Genomic DNA, 22,619 nt, shown 5'->3' with positions numbered 1-22,619 from the left:
CATCCGCGCTCTTTTCCTGAAAGCTGATCTGTCCAGTTTTGGAGTTGATGTCAGCAGGCCAGGGAAGCTAGGGTCGATATTCTTCTCTTGATCATCTTCGGTGGCATAAGGGACGGTGTGAGCCAAGACATCCAGGGGGTTTAGCTCGCTCGTCTGCGTGAACAAACTGCCGCCGTTGTTTGCCGTGCTACCGAGGTCCTTTGTCCCTGAATTGCTCACACACTCCGGCAGATTCAATGGGGGTCTGGCGGCAGATTTCTTTGACTTTATCGTTGGAAATGCATCTGCTTTGAGTGTCGCAGGATATCCACACATTCTTGCCATCTCTGTCGTAGCATAGCTTTCGTCGGTAAAGTGTGCGGAACAAACGTCCAATTTCTTGCCACTTTCGCATCTTTGGGCCACTGGTGCAACTTGAATCCGTCCCTGTTCGTGTTGTTACACCCTCCGACAACACACCGACGAGGCATGATGTCTCTAAGGTACGGAAAACAGTCGAAAAAACGGAAAATAACAGAGCTGATTTGACTCGGTGTTTGAGAAAATGGCGTATTGCTTCCCGATGTGACGCCACATTGTGACGTCATCGCTCCGAGAGCGAATATTAGAAAGGCGTTTAATTCGCCAAAATTCACTCATTTAGAGTTCGGAAATCGGTTAAAAAAATATATGGTCTTTTTTCTGCAACATCAAGGTATATATTGACGCTTAAGTAGTTCTGGTGATAATGTTCCCCTTTAATAATTACCAAAAGCGCCTTATTGCAGTGAAACTTGCCAAGGGACATGTAAGCAAATATTAACATTGCTGTATGTATACTTTTGACCCAGCACATTTGCTCACATTTTCAGTAGACCCATAATAAATTCATAAAAGAACTAAACTTCATGAATGTTTTTTGTGACCAACAAGTATGTGCTCCAATCACTCTATCACAAAAAAATAAGACTTGTAGAAATGATTGGAAACTCAAGACAGCCATGACATTATGTTCTTTACAACTTTTGAGCACGACTGTAGCTCTAAATTTGAGTGCACATCTTAGCAAGAAGAAGGTTGTAGCTTCATTAAAAACAAGCCTTTAAGGTTCACTGTGCGTCATTTACAGAAGCAAAGTGGATGTTTTTATTTTGAAAAATGCACGTGTTGTTCTCTGGCCTCGCAGGTAACGCCTTCCTCAGCCTGTCCTCTGACATCGAGGCGGCCTACAAGGAGTACCTGACCAACTACAACCGCGTCACCGTGGTGGAGAACTCCTACAAACAGAAGGAGGCGCTGTGGGACGAGATCGTCAAAGTCATCAAGATGTCGGCGTAGGTTTTCTGCTCCGTCGCGGGCCGCACGAGGTCCTGACGTCGCCTCAATGCATGTCTTGTGGGTTTGTGCAGGCCCGAAGTGAACGCCACCTCCTTGAGTTTCTTCCTGGTGATGCCGGTGCAGCGCATCGCCCGCTACCCTCTTCTCCTACAGACCATCCAGAAGCACACGGACACGCGTCACCCAGCATACGAGCTCCTGGAGCGGACGGCTCACACCTCCGTCGCCCTCAACTGTCGCATCAACGAGTACAAGCGCTTCCGGGAAGTCGGTGAGAAACACACCCCTAAGCCAATCTGAGCGGACGACAGTTTTCACACGCGCTTTTCCCCGCGCCTCGCAATCTGCAGCCGACAAGTACAAGAAGACGGAGACGCTGAGCATCATGGACAAGATCAACCGCTTGAACTCCCACAGCATCGCCAAGAAAACAGCCAGGATCGGACAGTTCCTCAAACACGAGACTGGGATGGTTCCTAAGGTAACGTTACATAAAATTAATGATGTTTGACACTTATGAAACATAATATTTATATTATGTGTGTGTGTTTGTGCGTGTAGCTGGTGGACGAGGAGTTTGATGCTCTAGAATGCTTCTTTTACGTCCTGGAGCACGGCATCTTGCAGCTGCTGGACAACGTGGAGTTGTATCTCAACCACCTTCAGGTAGACGACTATGGCTGCCTCTCAAATAGAATACTTCCATCGGTACACTTCAAATAGTACATTGTCGGGATGGAACGGTATCAAAATCTCACATTATGATATTATTATGGTATATGCTTACCGTATTTTTCGGACTATAAGTCGCAGTTTTTTTCAGGAGCGACTTATGTGTGAAATTATTAACACATTACCGTAAAATATCAAATAATATTATTTAGCTCATTCACGTAAGAGACTAGACGTATAAGATTTCATGGGATTTAGTGATTAGGAGTGACAGATAGTTTGGTAAACGTATAGCATGTTCTATATGTTATAGTTATTTGAATGACTCTTACCATAATATAACGTACACTTATTCAGCCTGTTGTTCACTATTCTTTATTTATTTTAAATTGCCTTTCAAATGTCTATTCTTGGTGTTGGGTTTTATCAAATAAATTTCCCCCAAAAATGCGACTTATACTCCAGTGCGACTTATAGATGTTTTTTTTTCCTTCTTTATTATGCATTTTCGGCCGGTGCGACTTATACTCCGGAGCAACTTATACTCCGAAAATTACGGTACTTGCCAACCTTGACACCTTAGAATTCAGGAAATATTACAAAAGGGGAGCAGGGGATGTCATATATATATATATATATATATATACAAATTATTACTTGATATTTCAAAAATGAAAAACAATAGAAAACGTAGCTTGAACACATGTGTTGTGCACGATTTGGAGTATTTATTTCATGCTTTACAAGTGCTCAGTATGGCCACCACGGGCAGCATGGACACATCTAGACCAGGCCTGGGCAATTATTTTGACTCGGGGGCCAAATTTAGAGAAAAAAATGTGTCTGGGGGCCGGTATATCTGATTTTTAGGAACACTAATACAAAACCTCACAATAATGTCTGATTTAATGCTAAAAACGTTATGACAGACCGCCTTAAAAAATTGAATTTTATGGAATTTTAACTTTTTTTTTACTGAATGAGACACCCAGAATGTAGATGAAAATAAAGAATGGGGGGTTTACAATATTAACTATGAACGATAAAACACTGAATATTGACAACATATGAACATCACACTCCTTCTCGATCGACATATTTTACAATCATACAAAAATGCAACAAACACAGCGAAATATGAACACGAAGGGTAAAAAAAAACCCCCACCTACAATCTGATTTATCTGATATATCACTAAGCTTTAGAACTTTGTTGTAAAAATCTACTTCCGTGTCTGTCCCTGCCACCCGCATTTCAGGCTGGCCGCTCTGGAAACACTCTGTGGAAACGCTCCCCACCCACACTGCTCGGTGCCTCGTCTGAGCTGCTGTGACTTAGATTACCATAGTAACTAGTATATCATGCAAAAGCGCAGATTACAACCATTGGAATACTTTGTATAGTTCAAGATTTACGGTCATTTGAAAACATCACTACACATCATATTATTTACTTATTTACTTATACTTATTTCCAAAAACTTAATTACCGGGGGGCCAGATTGAAAAGCTTAATGGGCCGCATGTGGCCCCCGGGCCTTAATTTGCCCAGGTCTGATCCAGACGAACGCGCCCCAGGATGTCGCGATCCACCGTGTTGATTGCTGCTGTTTTTGAGGGTAAATAAACACATGGTCTTCCTAGAATTGAACGGCGCCGAAAGGATTACATGGCCACAACAGTGTAACACAATAAAACTCGATAACTCCTGTATCAATTTGATTCAGTCAATTACAATGCTTTAGAACGGAATAAATGTGTGATGATTTTGGCATATTATTTTTGAATCACCCTGTGTATATATTGAGTCTTGTTCACTTGTGAACAAGATTGTGTGTGTGTGTGTGTGTGTGTGTGTGTGTGTGTGTGTGTGTGTGTGTGTGTGTGTGTGTGTGTGTGTGTGTGTGTGTGCGTGACAGAACCCTCCAAGATTATTTTATTCTAAGGCTGTCTAAATAATGAGAGGTGACTTGAATTGAAGATTAACAATTTATTTTATACAAATGAGTAAGTACTAGCAATAGCAGCGCTGGAGAGGAGATCGTGTTGTCTAAAGTCCGGAGCCTTCTCTAAAATGGTCACCCTCCTCACATGATATTGAAATCGAAACCAAAAGTTAACTTTGCGTTAAGTGTCGTACACACACACACACACTCTCCCCAACTGGTACATCCTGACACCAATAAAACTCGAGATAATAATAAGTGTATGTGTGGACGCTTAGATAAAAAACAGTGAGATCATTATTTTTTATCTTCGTCGAGCAGAACCGAGGCCAAAAGCAAGTCACTTCTAAGACGGTCTTTGTTTGGTCCTCCTCAGAGGTTCCTGCGGTGCAAAACGGAGGAGTTTGACTTGGACATGGACGGCGAAAAGGCCCCCATTTGCTACAAAGAGATCACGACCGCCCTCAGGCAGTGGATCCTCCCCACATTTGTGAGATTGAAAGAAGAAAAAAATCAAACCGTGAGCCATCATGGATCAAACCGAATCCTAATGATTTCTGACAATCCTTATGTTTGCATCCAGGAGAAGAGGATGAGGACGCTGATCCACAAGCCTCTCTGCGCACTCCGTGACCTCCTGGTGGGCCCGAGGAACCTGATCCGGAAGAGGCTGGACAAGCTGCTGGACTATGAAGTGATCGAGGCCAAATCTTCTCTGAGCTACGAGGAACAGGCCATTGCCAACACGTACAAGTGAGGCTGAACCGCTTGACCCAAGTATCAAACTGCGACCTTTGAGTTGAATCCTTGGGTCTTGGTGTTCTTCACCCAGGACCATCAACACGTTGCTGCTTAACGAGCTGCCGAAGTTTAACGGCCTGGCGCTGCAGATGATTTGGCGCATGCTGGGCGCGTTCAGCTGCCTGCACAAAGACCTCACCTGCGACATGGAGCAACTCTTCCAAAGCTTCGCCCAACAGGTAAGCAACCCCAGGTTGTCGACGCCCCAGAAGGACGCAGATGTTAACGTGGAGCGTACCTTTTCTCCCTCCTTGCAGCTGCCCCACAGCTCTCTGGAGAATGGTGTGTTCTGGGAGTGGGCGGAGTCAGCGGTGCTGGAGGGTTCAAGGAGACTGGAGACTTTGTGCCACGGTGTGGAGGAGACGCTCCTGGCTCCCGCCACGCAGGTCTGTTGGCTTTCTGCGACTGTTGCTGTGTGTCTTTACTCGAATACTTCTAATAGTACACTATAATAAGTAGGGGTGTCCTGATCCAATATTGATATCGGTCCAACATCAGCAAAAAATCTAAAAGCTCCAATAAAGCAGTCCGACTGTGCGTTTTGTTTGTGGTGAGCTCGTCAGCCATTTATCAGCTAAATGTCCTCCAATAAGCACACAAAGTTTAGTGAAGGTAAACCTTAGGCTGTAATGTGGGCTACTACAAGCTAGCAGCTACACAACAGCAAAGCACACAATATCGCACAAGCTGGACATACAGTAGATAATAAGTGTCCTTATTAGAACAATATTGCAGGTTAAAATATAAGTATAAAATAATTATAGTTGCATATTACTGACAGATACAAATTTTCTAAAGCAGAAACTTAATAAAATATTCAGTAACAAATGTGTCCGCATCATACGGAGCTTAACCTACTACATTTTTGTGGCAACTAGGTGTCGCCAAAAACAATTACCACTCAGTGGAACCATTTACAAACTTGATTGGTTGTTGAACCATGTTCAAAAAAATGTTTGCATAGTAAGGCAGAATTCCCCGCAAGAAACAATGTAAACACTATAAGACACTATAATATAATGTATGTATTGTATAGTATAGTATGTATGTATGTATATATATGTTTGTGTGTGTGTGTGTATATATATATATATATATATATATATATATATGTGTATATATATATGTGTGTGTGTGTGTGTGTATATGTATGTATGTGTATGTATGTATGTATGTGTGTGTGTGTGTGTGTGTGTGTATATATATATTTATATATATGTTTGTGTATATATATATATGTGTGTGTGTATATATATATATATATATATATATATATATATATATATATATATATATATATATATATATATATATATATATATATATATATATATATAATGTGTGTTTGTGTACATATACAAAACCTAAAACCAGTGAAGTTGTCACGTTGTGTAAATCATAAATAAAAACAAAATACAATGATTTGCAAATCGTTTTCAACTTATATTCAATTGAATAGACTTCAAAGACAAGATATTTAATGTTCGAGCTGAGAAACTTATTTTCTTTGGCAAATAATCATTAACTTATAATTTAATGGCAGCAACACATTGCAAAAAAGCAAAGCTGGCGGCTTTTCTGGGTGTTGTTGATAAATGGCTTTGGCTTTGCATAGTAGAGTTTTAACTTGCACTTATAGTTGTTGCGACCAACTGTAGTTATTGACAGTAGTTTTCTGAAGTGTTCCTGAGCCCATGTGGTGATATCCTTTACACACCGATGTCGGTTTTGGATGCCGTACCGCCTGAGGGATCGAAGGTCCGTAATATCATCGCTTACGTGCAGTGATTTCTCCAGATTCTCTGAACCTTTTGATGATATTACGGACCGTAGATGGTGAAATCCCTAAATTCCTTGCAATAGCTGGTTGAGAAATGTAGTTCTTAAACTGTTCGACAATTTGCTCACGCATTTGTTCACAAAGTGGTGACCCGCGCCCCATCCTTGTTTGTGAATGACTGAGCATTTCATGGAAGCTGCTTTTATACCCAATCATGGCACCCACCTGTTCCCAATTCGCCGTTTTACCCGTGGGATGTTCCAAATAAGTGTTTGATGAGCATTCCTCAACTTTCTCAGTCTTTTTTGCTACTTGTGCCAGCTTTTTTGAAACATGTTGCAGGCATCAAATTCCAAAAAGCTAATGTTTGCAAAAAATAACAAAGTTTACCTATTCGAACGTTAAATATCTTGTCTTTGTAGTCTATTCAATTGAATATAAGTTGAAAAGGATTTACAAATCATTGTATTCTGTTTTTATTTACAATTTACACAACGTGCCAACTTCACTGGTTTTGGGTTTTGTACTAAGAACAAAGTAGTATAATGACTTGGCACATGAAGCATCTCTGTGCTCTGCTCTCCTTCAGCCTCTCGGCACGACCTCGCAGCTCCGGCTGAAGCAGCTGACGGACAAGCACGGCTCCGACAAGATCTACCAGGTGATGAGCGCCGTGGTGGGCAGCCGGGACCTGGACCTGAGCCTGGCCAAAGGAGAGCTGGTGGCCGTCATCAGCCAGGCCGACAGCCGCGGGGACAGCCGCAGGTGGCTGGTGGACGCCGGAGGTGAGAGGTCACAATATTAGGTACACAATCTAAACATGTCAGAGATTTATTTATTAGAAATAAGTTACAAATATGTTTTCCTAAAGTTGTATTTATTTATTTGTGCAATCATAGACTGTTTTCATCATTATTGAGCTGATATTGTCATGCATTGGTAAACTGAGGCACACTATAATTAGTTCACTGGCGCCACCTTTTGGCAGGATGCTCTCATTGCAACAATTAGGCACTCAAAATGACGTGTGACCGTGTTTTATTGTCTCTAGGCCAGCTCACGTATATTTTTTGTGTGAAAAAAACAATTACACGCAAAAATAAGGATGTTGACGCGACATGCAAGGTCATCTAAAGTTACACTCAGTGTTTGTAAGTATACATAGTGGTCACTAAGGCCCCGTTTACACGAAGCCGGATAAGGTTAGCCCGGGTAAATCACACCTAAACTTATCCGTGTCCACACACAACAATGCCACCATTAAAGACCCCCGCCCCCCTCCGTCCGCCGGTGCAACGCGACCTAGTACACATGCGCGAAAAATGCACACGTCATAGTCACCTCCAGTGTTGCTTTGTGTGCAAGTTCTTAAATGTAACTTATCTCAGAATCAGAATCAGAATAGTTTTTATTGCCATTGTTTGAGAACGGGTTCACAAACTTGGAATTTTTCTTGGTGCAATCGCGCAACATAACACATATAACACAGAATAGGTAATACAATGAGCTGTAACTAATCTGAACAATATCCAGTGTTGTGGTATTTCAATTAACTGGAATCCAGTGTGCTGTGGCGCCCTATTGTAGTGAATCACACCTGAGACATCATAAATTAATCAAATCTTTATTAGACACATAAACAATGTGATAAAGAACATTTTACATCAATCAAACTAGGGATCTAGATATCTGGTCAGAACTACTCCTCACTCTTTTGCCTTCACCTTCATTGTCCATTCCTTTTTGGTGACTTTATATACTGATACAGTCTGCTTTGCCAGTCCAAATGCATTCGCCGTTTTCCTCAACGGCCAGGTAATACAAAGCACACGCTACCTTTTTTTATCACATCCACGGAAGCTCGCATTCTCGTTGTCTCTCCTTCGACAAATGGACAAAGTTTTTCGCTAAGTAGAATCACAGCTGACCTGGACATTGGAAAGTTCTCTTGCCGTCTGAGAAGTGTTGTATCCCAAATAGCTGCAATCGCCTTCTCTTAAGGCAGTGTTTTTCAACCTTTTTTTGAGCCAAGGCACATTTTTTGCGTTGAAAAAATCCGGAGGCACACCACCAGCAGAAATCATAAACTCAGTTGACAGTTCAAAGTCGTTGTCGCAATTGTTGGATATGACTTTAAACCATAACCAAGCATGCATCAATATAGCTCTTGTCTCAAAGTAGGTGTACTGTCACCACCTGTCACATCACGCCGTGACTTATTTGGACTTTTTTGCTGTTTTCCTGTGTGCAGTGTTTTAGTTCTTGTCTTGCGCTCCTATTTTGGTGGCTTTTTCTCTTTTTTTTGGTATTTTCCTATAGCAGTTTCATGTCTTCCTTTGAGCAATATTTTCCGCATCTACTTTGTTTTAGCAATCAAGAATATTTCAGTTGTTTTTATCCTTTTTTGTGGGGACATTGTTGATTGTCATGTCATGTTCGGATGTACATTGTGGACGCCGTCTTTGCTCCGCAGTAAGTCTTTGCTGTCGTCCAGCATTCTGTTTTTGTTTACTTTGCAGCCAGTTTAGTTTTAGTTTCGTTCTGCATAGCCTTCCCTAAGCTTCAATGCCTTTTCTTAGGGTACCCACCTTTTGTTTATTTTTGGTTTAAGCATTAGACACCTTTTTACCTGCACGCTGCCTCCCGCTGTTTCCGACATCTACAAAGCAATTAGCTACCGGCTGCCACCTACTGATATGGAAGAGTATTACATGGTTACTCTGCCGAGCTCTAGAAAGCGCCGACACTCAACAACAACACATCATTTGCAGACTATAATTACTGGTTTGCAAAAAATATTTTTAACCCAAATAGGTGAAATTAGCTCATCTCCCACGGCACACCAGACTGTATCTCACGGCACACTAGTGTGCCGCGGCACAGTGGTTGAAAAACACGGTCTTAAGGTATTCATGTGTGATTTCCACAAGCGTGTGTACATGTAGAAGGAGAAACACGGGCATGTCTGGATGACTTGCCTTCATATTTCCAGTGTTTACCTCCGAGTTAGGAAACCGCTTTATTATGAAGCTGGCTGTGGCGCGTTCTTTCTGATGTCACTTCCTATGTGGGCGTGGTCTTTCTGGCGTCACTTCCTCTCCGAACTCAGTTTGTAAACGATCAATGAGTCCATACAAAGCTAAGTGCCGGAGATTCAATAATCACACGGCTGACTTACCCGTGTAAAAATTTGTCCGAGGAGGGGGACCTTAAACGCTGGTTTAGTGTGGCTGAAACGGGCTTAGGCGACTTAGTGGAGACATGGCCTAAATTAGGAACACCTGCCTGAGTACGTCTGGACATCAGCACCATTTAGATCAAGGTGTGCCCCAAAAAACTGACACGTGCGTGTGTCCCATTCAGGCCGGCGAGGCTACGTGCCGTCGTCAAGGCTGATCCGCTATCATCAGCCGGCAGAAGAGCCGCCCCCGTCGCCTCATCCGCCCTCGCCGCAAGGTGCCGTATGCGCCAGGAGGCACTCGTACACACCGGAGCTACGACACACTGCGACGGTGCTCAGCCAGCCCTTCTTCCAGGTGAGCACACCCTTCCTGTTGGCCATCCTCACTCGTGCATAAGTACAAAGCATCTTATTCGCCACTGACCTGAAAACTGAAAGTAAGCCTGTTAGGTTTTAACCCCTCAAGAGATCATAATACAGTAATAACATATAGAATTAACATTAAATGTCATAAACTGTGTTAAATACTGACCTCAAATAGACGCCTACTCCACTTAGTGGTTGAGTAAACACCCGCACCCACTGTACAATAATATTCTATAAGGGCAATGACAATAATATCACATGTAATAGTGTGTACAGTGATATGATGTTACATAATTGCTAGTAATAATATAACATGATGTAGTAGTGTTTGTAATATGGCCGTTGTTCACTATAGTTTGCTATATTATATTAGCATAATTTGAGATGTCCGATAATGGCTTTTTTGCCGATATTGTCCAACTCTTAATTACCAATTTCGATATTAACCAATACCGATATATACAGTCGTGGAATTAACACATTATTATGCCTAATTTTGTTGTGATGCCCCGCTGGATGTATTAAACAATGTTTTCCAAAATAAATCAACTCAAGTTATGGAAAAAAATGCCAACATGGCACTGCCATATTTATTATTAAAGTCACAAAGTGCATTATTTTTTTTAACATGCCTCAAAACAGCAGCTTGGAATTTGGGACATGCTTTCCCTGAGAGAGCATGAGGAGGTTGAGGTGGGCGGGGTTTGGGGGGTGTATATTGTAGCGTCCCAAAAGAGTTAGTGCTGCAAGGGGTTCTGGGTATTTGTTCTGTTGTGTTTATGTTGTGTTACGGTGCGGACGTTCTCCCGAAATGTGTTTGTCATTCTTGTTTGGTGTGGGTTCACAGTGTGGCGCATATTTGTAACAGTGTTAAAGTTGTTTATACGGCCACCCTCAGTGTGACTTGTATGGCTGTTGACCAAGTATGTGTTGCATTCACTTGTGTGTGTGAAAAGCCGTAGATATTATGTGACTGGGCCGGAGCGCAAAGGCAGTGCCTTTAAGGTTTATTGGCGCTCTGTACTTCTCCCTACTTCGGTGTACCACTCCGTACAGCGGCGTTTTAAAAAGTCATAAACATTACTCTTTGAAATTGAAACCGATAATTTCCAATATTACATTTTAAAGCATTTATCGGCCGATAATAATGGCAGTCCGATATTATCGGTCATCTCTAAGCATAATGATTAAGAAGCAGTGAGATTATTGCACTTCCCCAGCTATAAACATTTGTTTTTTGGATTTTTGGCATATACAGTCCAGATAGACACAATCAAAAACATATAGCAAATGCTATTTTTTTCCTCCCCCAGACAAGTAATCCACAAAAATTATATAAAACATAAGTAATCCACAAAAATTATATAAAAAATTAATTAAATATTGAAAACATGCATCAGTCAAATAAGTAAAGGCAAATGTTCACACGAAGCCACAGACAACTGCACTCCTGAATGACACAAAAGCAGACAAAAGGCTCATCAATTATCTACCTTTTAAATTACTTTTTGATCTAGGTTAAATTTCAGATCAGTCTCTTTTTCCTTTTTTTGGAAACCACTCCATACCTGAAACTTCACAGAACAACTGTTCAATGTAATTTTAGGAAATAAAGATTATCTCTAATCCAACAGGTGTGGCAAGGAGGCGCTGCAGCCTTCCAATTTAGCACAATGAGCAAACAAAGTAGTCAATGCTACCAAGTTTTTTGGGGATTTGCCAAGAGATGATGGCAGAGGGGCTACCCCAAATAGTCCGCTTAGAGCAAGGGTGCCAAGTGCTGCCCGCCAGCGTCTTCAATTTGGCCCGCGAGGCGTCACAAGTTCATCAAAGCATTGCACCGCTGGTGCTTTCAAATTCATCTTAAATACCAGGAGGTCTTTGAATGCTACATATTTGCCGCCATCTTGTGGACAATGTAAATACATCAGAGCAATGACCTTTCAAAGGACTTTGAAATCATAGCACAGCGTTCACTTATGACACAATCCAAACAACCTTCCCTATTCATGGTGCAACAAAAACAAATGCCACTAACATAAAGGTCAACACCCATGGTCACACATAACACAACCTGCTCACTGAAATTTTTGGATATGATTAAAAACGTCCAAACACCATAAACATTTTTCAAATTGACACACATTTAAATCTATTAGAGTGCATGTTCATAATAATGTAATACACACACACACACACACACACACACACACACACACACACACACACACACACACACCACACGTATAAGTATATATACATACTGTATATATTTATGTATGTATATATATTTATATATAATATGTATGTGTATATATATGTATGTATGTATGTATGTATGTATCAATGTTCCCTCTAATTTTTCATGTGTGTGAGCAAACGCACAAACTCCCTGAGCATTCAGTGGAGCACATGTGAGCAACATCAGACGTGCACACTGTGGCCACACCAGCAGCACTACGCCTGTCCCAAACCTGACATCATAACAATTTAAATGTTTTATTAAAATAATTTTCTGATATAAGTGATTTTGCCCCCTTACAATGACAATAACAAAAAAACATGTTTTTCATGACCTATGTGCTAGTATTGTATGTCTGGCTGCGGGTCCTGCCTTTTAAATAGATTACATTTAGTTCCTGTAACTTTCTGTCTGTAAAATACATCTTTTTATTAGCATTTATGAAATCTAGTGACAACATTTCATGAATAATATCCTTAGATTAACATCCTTAATAAATGGCAGTAAAATAAGCACACATCTGATTGAGGAGTTAGAGTGTTACAACCTGGCATTTACACAATGTGTGGCGTTGGGGTTGTCCGACTTTGTGTGTGGCCATAAACGCAACACTGGCTAAGTGCCATGAGTGCGTGTGTTGGTGCAGGTGAGACAGAGCGAGCGGCTTCTGTTGATATGACGGATGACAAAGTTGGTTTAAGCCTGGTTTGTATGGCAGAAAATGACCAGTTTTTCTAGATAAAAGTTTTTTTACTCATGTTTTTGGTGTGGTTTTTGCTCAATAAAGTGATTGATGGAATTCCTGTCCGTAAAGTGTCTCAACAGACGATAATTGAACTGTGTTGACAAAGATTGTTTTATTCATTGGGGCCACTCTTGTTGTCACCTGTCACTCACAGAGTTGCATTGCAAAATCATACAGAATAAATTGTAATGTTTTTATTTCGTTTAAAGTTTAGATGGGATTATGTATAGGACTATGGACTGTACTCTCACAATATTATGTCAGACCCACTCGACATCCATTGCATTCGGTCTCCCTAGAGGGGGGGGGGGGGTTACCCACATATGCGGTCCTCTCCAAGGTTTCTCATAGTCATTCACATCGACGTCCCACTGGGGTGAGTTTTTCCTTGCCCTTATGTGGGCTCTGTACCGAGGATGTCGTTGTGGCTTGTGTTCAGCCCTTTGAGACACTTGTGATTTAGGGCTATATAAATAAACATTGATTGATTGATTTTTGATTTTCTGCGCGGCATTAATTTGCTCTACGCATTGGACGCGTGAGCAGTGCGCAATTGCGCAGGCGCGCACCTTAGAGAGAACGTTGGTATGTATGTACGTGTATATATATATATATGCACATACAGTATGTATATATCTAAAAAAAGTGTTAATTAGGAAGTGAAAATTGATCACGAAGTTGCTAGAAAGAGGCAAGTGTTGTCAATGTGTAAATCTTTAATGTTGTTGATCCCCATACTTGACCATATTAAAAAGACACTATTGACAAGAGAGGGAAGGAAAGCGTGGTTAGCAGTGATGGGTACAAGACTAGAATTAGTCTGTAAACCAAAACAGAGCTTAAACTGATCCCAAATCCTGAATGAGGTTTTTACGATTGGATTTTTCGTGAAAGCGGAGGTAGAAGAGTGGATGGGAGGTACTGGTTTAGTTGAGTTTGCCTCCATAACCGGCAGCCATAACAGGGGGATCAAATGCTTCACATTGCAGCCAATATTTAAGAATTCTAATGTTGGTGGCCCAGTAGTGAAACCTAAAGTTGGATAGTGCTAATCCTCCTGATGATTTGGGCCTCCGCAAATATTTATGTGACCTGTGAGTCTTTTTATTCCAAATGAAGTCCAAAATCTGTCTTATTGACGAAAGAAGGACAGACGGAGAAAAAGTGGTTTACACTGGAACAAATTGGAAAATCGCGCAAGTCCATTCATTTTGACAGAGTTGATACAGGAGATAAATTAAGGACCAGCGATCCAGCTATAATCTTTTATTGGTAAATACATACACAAACCAGAAAAAAAACTAATTAGAACAATAATTTATTCATTAAAATATGAAGTAATGGTCTATAAATTAGTTAAATGTAAATATTCTAACAATATTTTGGATAATTGGTCCTGAAATGAAATAAAAACATTTTTATTACAATTAGGAATGACCGATAACGGCTTTTTGCCGATATTCCGATATTGTCCAACTCTTTAATTACCGATACCGATATCAACCGATATATACAGTCATGGAATTAACACATTATTATGCCTAATTTGGCCAAGCAGGTATGGTGAAGATAAGGTACTTTAAAAAATAAATAAAATAAGATAAATATATTAAAAACATTTTCTTGAATAAAAAACAATATAAAAACAGTTACATAGAAACTAGTAATTAATGAAAATTAGTCAAATTAACTGTTAAAGGTTAGCACTATTAGTGGACCAGCAGCACGCACAATCATGTGTGCTTACGGACTGTATCCCTTGCAGACTGTATTGATATATATTGATATATAATGTAGGAACCAGAATATTAATAACAGAAAGAAACGACCCTTTTGTGTGAATAAGTGTGAATGAGTGTAAATGGGGTAGGGAGTATTTTTGGGTTGGTGCACTAATTGTAAGTGTATCTTGTGTTTTTTATGTTGATTTAATAAAAAAAATTTTTTTAAAACGATACCGATAAAAAACCCCGATACCGATAATTTCCGATATTACATTTTAATGCATTTATCGGGCGATAATATCGTCAGGCCGATATTATAGGACATCTCTAATTACAATCTTATTTATTTAATTGATTTCCCAGCGGGGCAGCACGGTGGCATAGTGGTTAGTGCATCTGCCTCACAATACGAAGGTCCTGGGTTCGATCCTGCGCTCGGGATCTTTCAGTGTGGAGTTTGCATGTTCTCCCCGTGACTGCGTGGGTTCCCTCCGGGTACTGCGGCTTCCTCCCACCTCCAAAGACATGCACCTGGGGATAGGTTGATTGGCAACACTAAATTGGCCCTAGTGTGTGAATGTGAGTGTGAATGTTGTCTGTCTATCTGTGTTGGCCCTGCGATGACGTGGCGACTTGTCCAGGGTGTACCCCGCCTTCCGCCAGAATGCAGCTGAGATAGGCTCCAGCACCCCCCGCCACCCTGACCGGGACAAGCGGTAGAAAATGGATGGATGGATTTCCCAGCAATGTGTAAAGAATGTGACCAGAAAAATGTCACTACTCTTGTCAGTCACCCATCAAACTCTGGTGGGCGGGTCCCAGTGATCTGATTGGTTGAACTGCAAGCATGTTTATTTCCTCAATTAAGTGCCGTTGACAAGCGGGGCGCGCGTTGATTGACGTGCGTGACTGTGTGCTCTGGAGCAGCAGCATCAATCAGTCACATGGTGTGTGTGTGTGTGTGTGTGTGTGTGTGTGTGTGTGTGTGTGTGTGTGTGTGTGTGTGTGTGTGTGTGTGTGTGTGTGTGTGTGTGTGTATTGATTTACACTATTAATACATGTGAGTCGAAGGCGGGAGTGTCAAGGCTTGTAAATGTGTGATAGTTTATGTGAGCGTGTAAACTAGAGAGAGTGAGATTAAGGTGAGTGGAGCGAGATTTCATCACCAGGTGTGTGTGTGTGTGGGTGTGTGTGTGTGTTCTTATTGCCTGTTAAAGTGACTAATAACTCAGCTGACCTCCTCCAGGCAATCCCCCCTCCCTCTTGACCCTGAGTGTCGTGCTATAAAAAACTAAAAAACCCTCCCACCTTGAGGTCACGCACGCGCTGATGATGATGACGACGCCGAGGAGTTCGCCTCAGGCAACGAGAGCGTCGGTCCCTTAAACCCCCAAAAACCAGCGACGTCCCGCCCTTCATTAAATCCAGGCCTCACTTCCTGGCGGCATCGTGTCATCCAACGTGAGGTTTTCCCAGGAGACGAACTTCGCCCCGGCGGCGGCTCTGTCTCGTCCCGTTAGCGGCCGCTCAGCAAAACGTAGTAGCGTTGCAAGGACGCCGTGCTCATTAGTCTGGAAGTTGTGCGAGTGAAAGAGCGGTCAGGGATCATTGTCCTCCTTCAAAGTAAGAGCCCTATTGATTTTAAATGATATCCGACACGGGACGTCCAAGGTAGTTGAGGTCAAAGGTTGCAGGGGAGCCTTGACCTGCAGCTGTCTGACTTCTCAAACTGTCAGCCAAACACCAACCTGGCGGTGATGCTGTATGTCAATATGAACACTTCCGTCATTACTCTTCAATAAATGTGTACTTAGTACGTGGGTGAGTGAATTTGAGCAGTGCGGTGTGGCAATATTTACCCTTTTTCTCTCCTTTTTAACACCTGCAACTAGAGATGTCCGATAATATGGGACTGCCGATATTATCGGCCGATAAATGCTTTAAAATGTAATATCGGAAATTATCGGTATCGGTTTCGAAAAGTAAAATGTATGACTTTTTAAAACGCCGCTGTACGGAGTGGTACACGGACGTAGGGAGAAGTACAGAGCGCCAATAAACCTTAAAGGCACTGCCTTTGTGGGCTGGCCCAATCACATAATATCTACGGCTTTTCACACACACAAGTGAATGCAATGCATATTTGGTCAACAGCCATACAGGTCACACTGAGGGTGGCCGTATAAACAACTTTAACACTGTTACAAATATGCGCCACACTGTGAACCCACACCAAACAAGAATGACAAACCCATTTCGGGAGAACATCCGCACCGCAACACAACATAAACACAACAGAACAAATACCCAGAACCCCTTGCAGCACTAACTCTTCCGGGACGCTACAATATACACCCCCTGCTATCCCCCAAGAACCCCACCCGCCCAACCCCGCCCACCTCAACCTCCTCATGCTCTCTCAGGGAGAGCATGTCCCAAATTCCAAGCTGCTGTTTTGAGGCATGTTAAAAAAAACAATGCACTTTGTGACTTCAATAATAAATATGGCAGTGCCATGTTGGCATTTTTTTTCCATAACTTGAGTTGATTTATTTTGGAAAACCTTGTTACATTGTTTAATGCATCCAGCGGGGCATCACAACAAAATTAGGCATAATAATGTGTTAATTCCACGACTGTATATATATCGGTATCGGTTGATATCGGAATCGGTAATTAAGAGTTGGACAATATCGGAATATCGGACATCGGCAAAAAAGCCATTATCGGACATCTCTACCTGCAACCATTCTTTGCTCTGCAGCAAGTCAATCATTATAATTTATAATAATAAATGTATAACTTTTTTCCACTTGCTTCAAGTTAGGCAGAGATTATGAGAGAGATCGCTTTTTGATAGTCTCTCCGCTTTCTCAACATAGCCAAGATGGCGACTAATTAGATTTGGATGTATGCGATTCTCAATCGATGGACAAATGTCCAATTATCAATTATTTAAGGATTTTAAAGGCTGGTTCTAAAATATCTCTTTTTCTCTCGTGTGCGTGTGTTGGCCCTGAAAACACGTCCTTTTAAAAATGTACTTTAAAAATGTTATTTACAAAAATGAACAAAAGACACTATGGCAACTCCAACCCACTCCCAGCTTTATATACCGTATTTTCCGCACCATAAGGCGCCCTGGGTTAAAAGCCGCGCCTTCAATGAACGGCATATTTCAAAACTTTGTCCACCTATAAGCCGCCCGGTGTTGTAAGCCGCATCTAACTGCGCTAAAGGAATGTCAAAAAAACAGTCAGATAGGTCAGTCAAACTTTAATAATATATTAAAAACCAGCGTTCTAACAACTCTGTTCACTCCCAAAATGTACGCAAATGTGCAATCACAAACATACGTATATCAACATGGACAGAGCTGCGTGAAAAAAGCCACCCGGCCTCTTCGCGTAAACTTAAACTTACCTTAACCACTCGCTCATCTTTTCTTCATCCATCCCTTCGAGTTAGCTTTTATGATGACGCCGGCTGGAAAGGTCTCTTTTGGCAAGGTCTTCCTTTTGAATATCACCATGGGTGGAAGTTTCTGGCCATTAGCATGGCAAGCTAGAACCACAGTGAAGGATGACTTCTCATTCCCTGTGGTGCGAATATTCACCGTATGTGCTCCCGTTGTATCCACAGTGCGGTTCACAGGAATATCAGTTGCTGTGAAATAGTAATCCGTGTGCGGATGGAGAGATTGCGTCTTTTCATGAACCGGATCCCTGTCGTTTAGTAGGAGCCATTTTGTGGTCTTTACAGATGTAAACACACAAAGGAAATGAAACGTACCGTACGGTAATATCCGCGCGCTTTTTCTTCTTCTACGCGGGCGGGTGGTTGCTTACAGTAGAAGAAGAAGCGCTTCCTGTTCTATGGGGGCGGGTGCTTACCTTGGCGGTTGCTTGCGTAGAAGAAGAAGCGCTTCCTGTTCTACCGGGAAAAAAGATGGCGGCTGTTTACCGTAGTTACGAGACCGAAACTTTATGAAAATGAATCTTAATATTTATCCATATATAAAGCGCACCGGGTTAAAAGCCGCACTGTCAGCTTTTGAGTAAATTTGTGGTTTTTAGGTGCGGCTAATAGTGCGGAAAATACGGTACTCAGGATAGTCGTCTACAAAGCAATATTGAGAAGACATACAAATACAATACTCATTAAATACAATGCTAAAAAAAAGGAAAAACACAATTTATGAAAACAACAGTATCAATAGTAATATAATATAATAATATATATTATAGTTGTTTATTGTTTTTAATACCAAAAAAATGTGGTTCTTAAAAAAAAAAAATGTTTTTGTTTTCCTAAAATCGATTCTTAAAAATGATGAACTGATTTAGAATTGGAATGAATACAAATGGATGTGACTTGATTTTGGAGCACCACTAATTTATATTTGCATACATGTACATATAGATACTCTATTCATTAGACTTAGAATTAGACAAACTTTATTGATCCACAAGGGAAATTGTTCCACACAGTAGCTCAGTTTCAAAGGATGGAAAGGATAATGCAGGTATTAAGCAGACTAAAAATGTACCATAGTAGCAATATAAAATAAAACATATACTGTATGTAATATTTACATATTACATATACACAGTATATAATATATATATATACCTGTATATGCCAGGGGTGTCCAAAGTGTGGCCCGCAGCTCGTTTTTAGTGGCCCTCTGCAGATTGTAAAAATACAAATAATTTATTATTACCAATATGTTGTTAGTAATGCTGTCAAATGAATAATAAAAAAATAAAAAAATCTAATTAATACTTTTGAAACTGGATTAATCATAATTGTTCAAAAGTATTACTCGTAGTATAAACTTGCTTGCATGAATTCAACTAAATCAAACATTTCAATTAAATAAAAAAAAGACCTAAATACTGAGGTCGCAAATGCAACTTTATTGTTAGAATAGATAGAAGGCGGGATTAATCTGCGAACATACGTGATTAATGCACAATTTTTTTGTGAATAATCTTGCATGATTATTAACCCTAACCCTAATTAAATATAACAATAAATATATCATGATGATAATATTGTTTTTTTTCATTGTTATTCCGACACAAACAATAAAACACAATAAAAAAAAAATACAATACAATATCTTTATCTGGGGGGGAAAACCCCCCCCCAAAAAATAAATATGGTGTGTCCACAAAGGAGCAGGAGAAACCATTAGCTTGCATTGTCCTGCCCCATCACTCAGATAATCAATAAAATACTAAATTACTTGATCATATGTAATTGTATTCACATACACTCACTATAATAAATGTAGTTTTTATAAATCCATGACACCCTTAAGATATCTTTGTTGTACCTATGAAACACATTTTTAGAAAAGAATAGAATAGAAAGTACTTTATTGATCCCTGGGGGAAATTCAGCACCACAGTTCACTCACAATAGACAATAAACACTTAGGTATTTTTTACATGTGAATAACATAAATACAGTCTATTATACAGCATTATTCACATGTGAATAACATAAATACAGTCTATTATACAGCATTATTCGCATGTGAATAACATAAATATAGTTTATTATACAGCATTATTCACATGTGAATAATATAAATACAATCTATTATACAGCATTATTCACATGTGAATAACATAAATACAGTCTATTATACAGCATTATTCACATGTGAATAACATAAATACAGTCTATTATACAGCATTATTCACATGTGAATAACATAAATACAGTCTATTATACAGCATTATTCGCATGTGAATAACATAAATATAGTTTATTATACAGCATTATTCACATGTGAATAATATAAACACAGTCTATTATACAGCATTATTCAAATGTGAATAACATAAATACAGTCTATTATACAGCTTTATTCACATGTGAATAACATAAATGCAGTCTATTATACAGCATTATTCACATGTGAATAACATAAATACAGTCTATTATACAGCATTATTCACATGTGAATAATATAAACACAGTCTATTATACAGCATTATTCACATGTGAATAACATAAATACAGTCTATTATACAGCATTATTCACATGTAAATAATTTAAATAGTCTATTATACATCATTATTCACATGTGAATAATATAAATACAGTTTATTATACAGCATTATTCACATGTGAATAACATAAATACAGTCTATTATACATTTAAGTACAGTCAAAAAGGAACATATGCATTATACATATATTACATACATATACATATATTTTTAAATTGAATGGTGTTATTTGTTTGATTTCCTCATCTACCGTAATTGATTCCGCAGAGTCACCCCACAAAGTGACATGCACATACTGTACTTCTAAGGCTGCTTTAAATTCTAGTACAGATGTGTCAAACTCAAGGCCCGGGGGCCAGTTGTGGCCCGCCACATCATTCAAAGTGGCCCGGAAAAAATGGGTATCAATAATATACTTATTTAATTAAATTTTTTTCACTAAACGCATTCGTTCTTTCAATTTTGACAGAAAAAAAAATGCATATTTTAAACTTTAATTTGATCCTGCCAATTATATTTGTAGATTCCTAATGAAGCCTTAGCTTGACACTCCTACTTTCTCCTGCTCCCGCTTGCTGCGGCAACAATAAACAAAACTCCAGACGCTCCTCTTCGTTTTGTATCGTTTACTTGTGAACTTAATCATTCAAAAACGTAAAACAATAACGATGTGAAAACAAATGAATGGCAAAATAAAGAGAGTTTGTTACAGTAAGAAAAAGTAAGAGTAAGATCAAAAAACTGTGTGGCTCGATTCCCCCATACCTGACTGTCACTACCCATGATACCTTGTGTCCAAACCATCTTACCACACAGATCCTTCCGCCATATATGAAATTAAACAGTTACGTCATCAAATTATTTAGACAAATGTAATAATTACAAATAAAGTGTACCTTATAATTATTCTCAGCATGCAAATAAAGTAAATAGTCCCATTTTGGCTGAATAAACATAAAGCACCTTCCATAAAATGTAAATTAACTTAAACAGCATTTATTATATACTGTATTGCAAAACTATTTTTGTGAGATAAAAACAAATAGTTAAATATCTGCGTGTCACCTTTATTCATGATTTTAAAGCAAGTTATACATAAAAACATTTAACAATCAAATGCATTTCGATTAATCATGATTAATCACAGGTTATTACCCGCATGCATAATGTAAATACATTTTTTTTTAAAAGGCCCTCTGAAAGCAGCCATTACTGCGATGTGGCCCTCAATGAAGATGAGTTTAACACCCCTGTTCTAGTATTTTCCATCTCTGTACATTTTTGGGATATTTGATGGTAGCAGACTATTAAATATTCCAGTAGGTTTACATTTCCCCAGATGGAAACATTTACACGTGTGTTCCCGATACCAGACAAATGTGGAATGTGTTTCGCAGGTGTTTGCGGCCTACAACTTCACAGCGAGGGGAAACCACGAAGTCTCCGTGGTGGCGGGCGAGCCGGTCCGGGTCCTGGAGCCCCACGACAAGAGAGGGAGCCGCGAGTGGAGCCTGGTGGAGGTGAGAGGCAGGCGGAGGGGCTATGTGCCCTCCAACTACCTCGCCCTGGTGCCGGCGGCGGCGGGCTCGCTCGTCGGCGCCGACCAGCCGGGCTGCTGACGACCACGGCTGCACTCCAGTATGTCTCAAAATGCATCTTTGAAGTTTCACGGCGAGCAATTTTGGCAATAATGTGCTTGTGAAACACCTCACTGGGGGAATTTAAAATAGCATGGGAGCTGAAGTACCTGATGTTCTGTTGCAGCTAGTTTTAAATGGAACACAGCAGAGACTCCCCATGCTACTATGCTGCCTCCTG

At 40.2% G+C, this 22,619-nt stretch overlaps 1 protein-coding gene across 2 annotated transcripts in view; it reads left to right on the top strand.

Moving 5' to 3' along the window:
- The window catches only part of arhgef37 (Rho guanine nucleotide exchange factor (GEF) 37), a 55,588-nt gene that overhangs the window by 32,394 nt on the left and 575 nt on the right, over window positions 1–22,619 (top strand). The window contains exons 6-17 of one of the 2 annotated variants that reach the window (XM_061976619.1): window positions 1,166–1,313; window positions 1,389–1,588; window positions 1,668–1,798; window positions 1,879–1,983; window positions 4,312–4,425; window positions 4,519–4,688; window positions 4,768–4,915; window positions 4,994–5,122; window positions 7,106–7,301; window positions 9,880–10,052; window positions 22,199–22,439; window positions 22,566–22,619. The exon at window positions 22,566–22,619 is cut by the window's right edge and continues 575 nt beyond it. In XM_061976619.1, coding sequence (XP_061832603.1) covers window positions 1,166–1,313; window positions 1,389–1,588; window positions 1,668–1,798; window positions 1,879–1,983; window positions 4,312–4,425; window positions 4,519–4,688; window positions 4,768–4,915; window positions 4,994–5,122; window positions 7,106–7,301; window positions 9,880–10,052; window positions 22,199–22,420 — 1,736 coding nt within the window. In that variant the 3' untranslated portion in view covers window positions 22,421–22,439; window positions 22,566–22,619. Of the gene's footprint in view, window positions 1–1,165; window positions 1,314–1,388; window positions 1,589–1,667; window positions 1,799–1,878; window positions 1,984–4,311; window positions 4,426–4,518; window positions 4,689–4,767; window positions 4,916–4,993; window positions 5,123–7,105; window positions 7,302–9,879; window positions 10,053–22,198 lie in introns of both variants that reach the window. The other variant, XM_061976618.1, reaches the window with a different exon arrangement.

The sequence above is a fragment of the Nerophis lumbriciformis genome, linkage group LG16, assembly GCF_033978685.3.
Source record: "Nerophis lumbriciformis linkage group LG16, RoL_Nlum_v2.1, whole genome shotgun sequence".
NCBI classification, from domain to species: domain Eukaryota; kingdom Metazoa; phylum Chordata; class Actinopteri; order Syngnathiformes; family Syngnathidae; genus Nerophis; species Nerophis lumbriciformis.
Note: the sequence above shows the minus strand (reverse complement) of the source record. Positions and strands in the feature narration are given on the sequence as shown.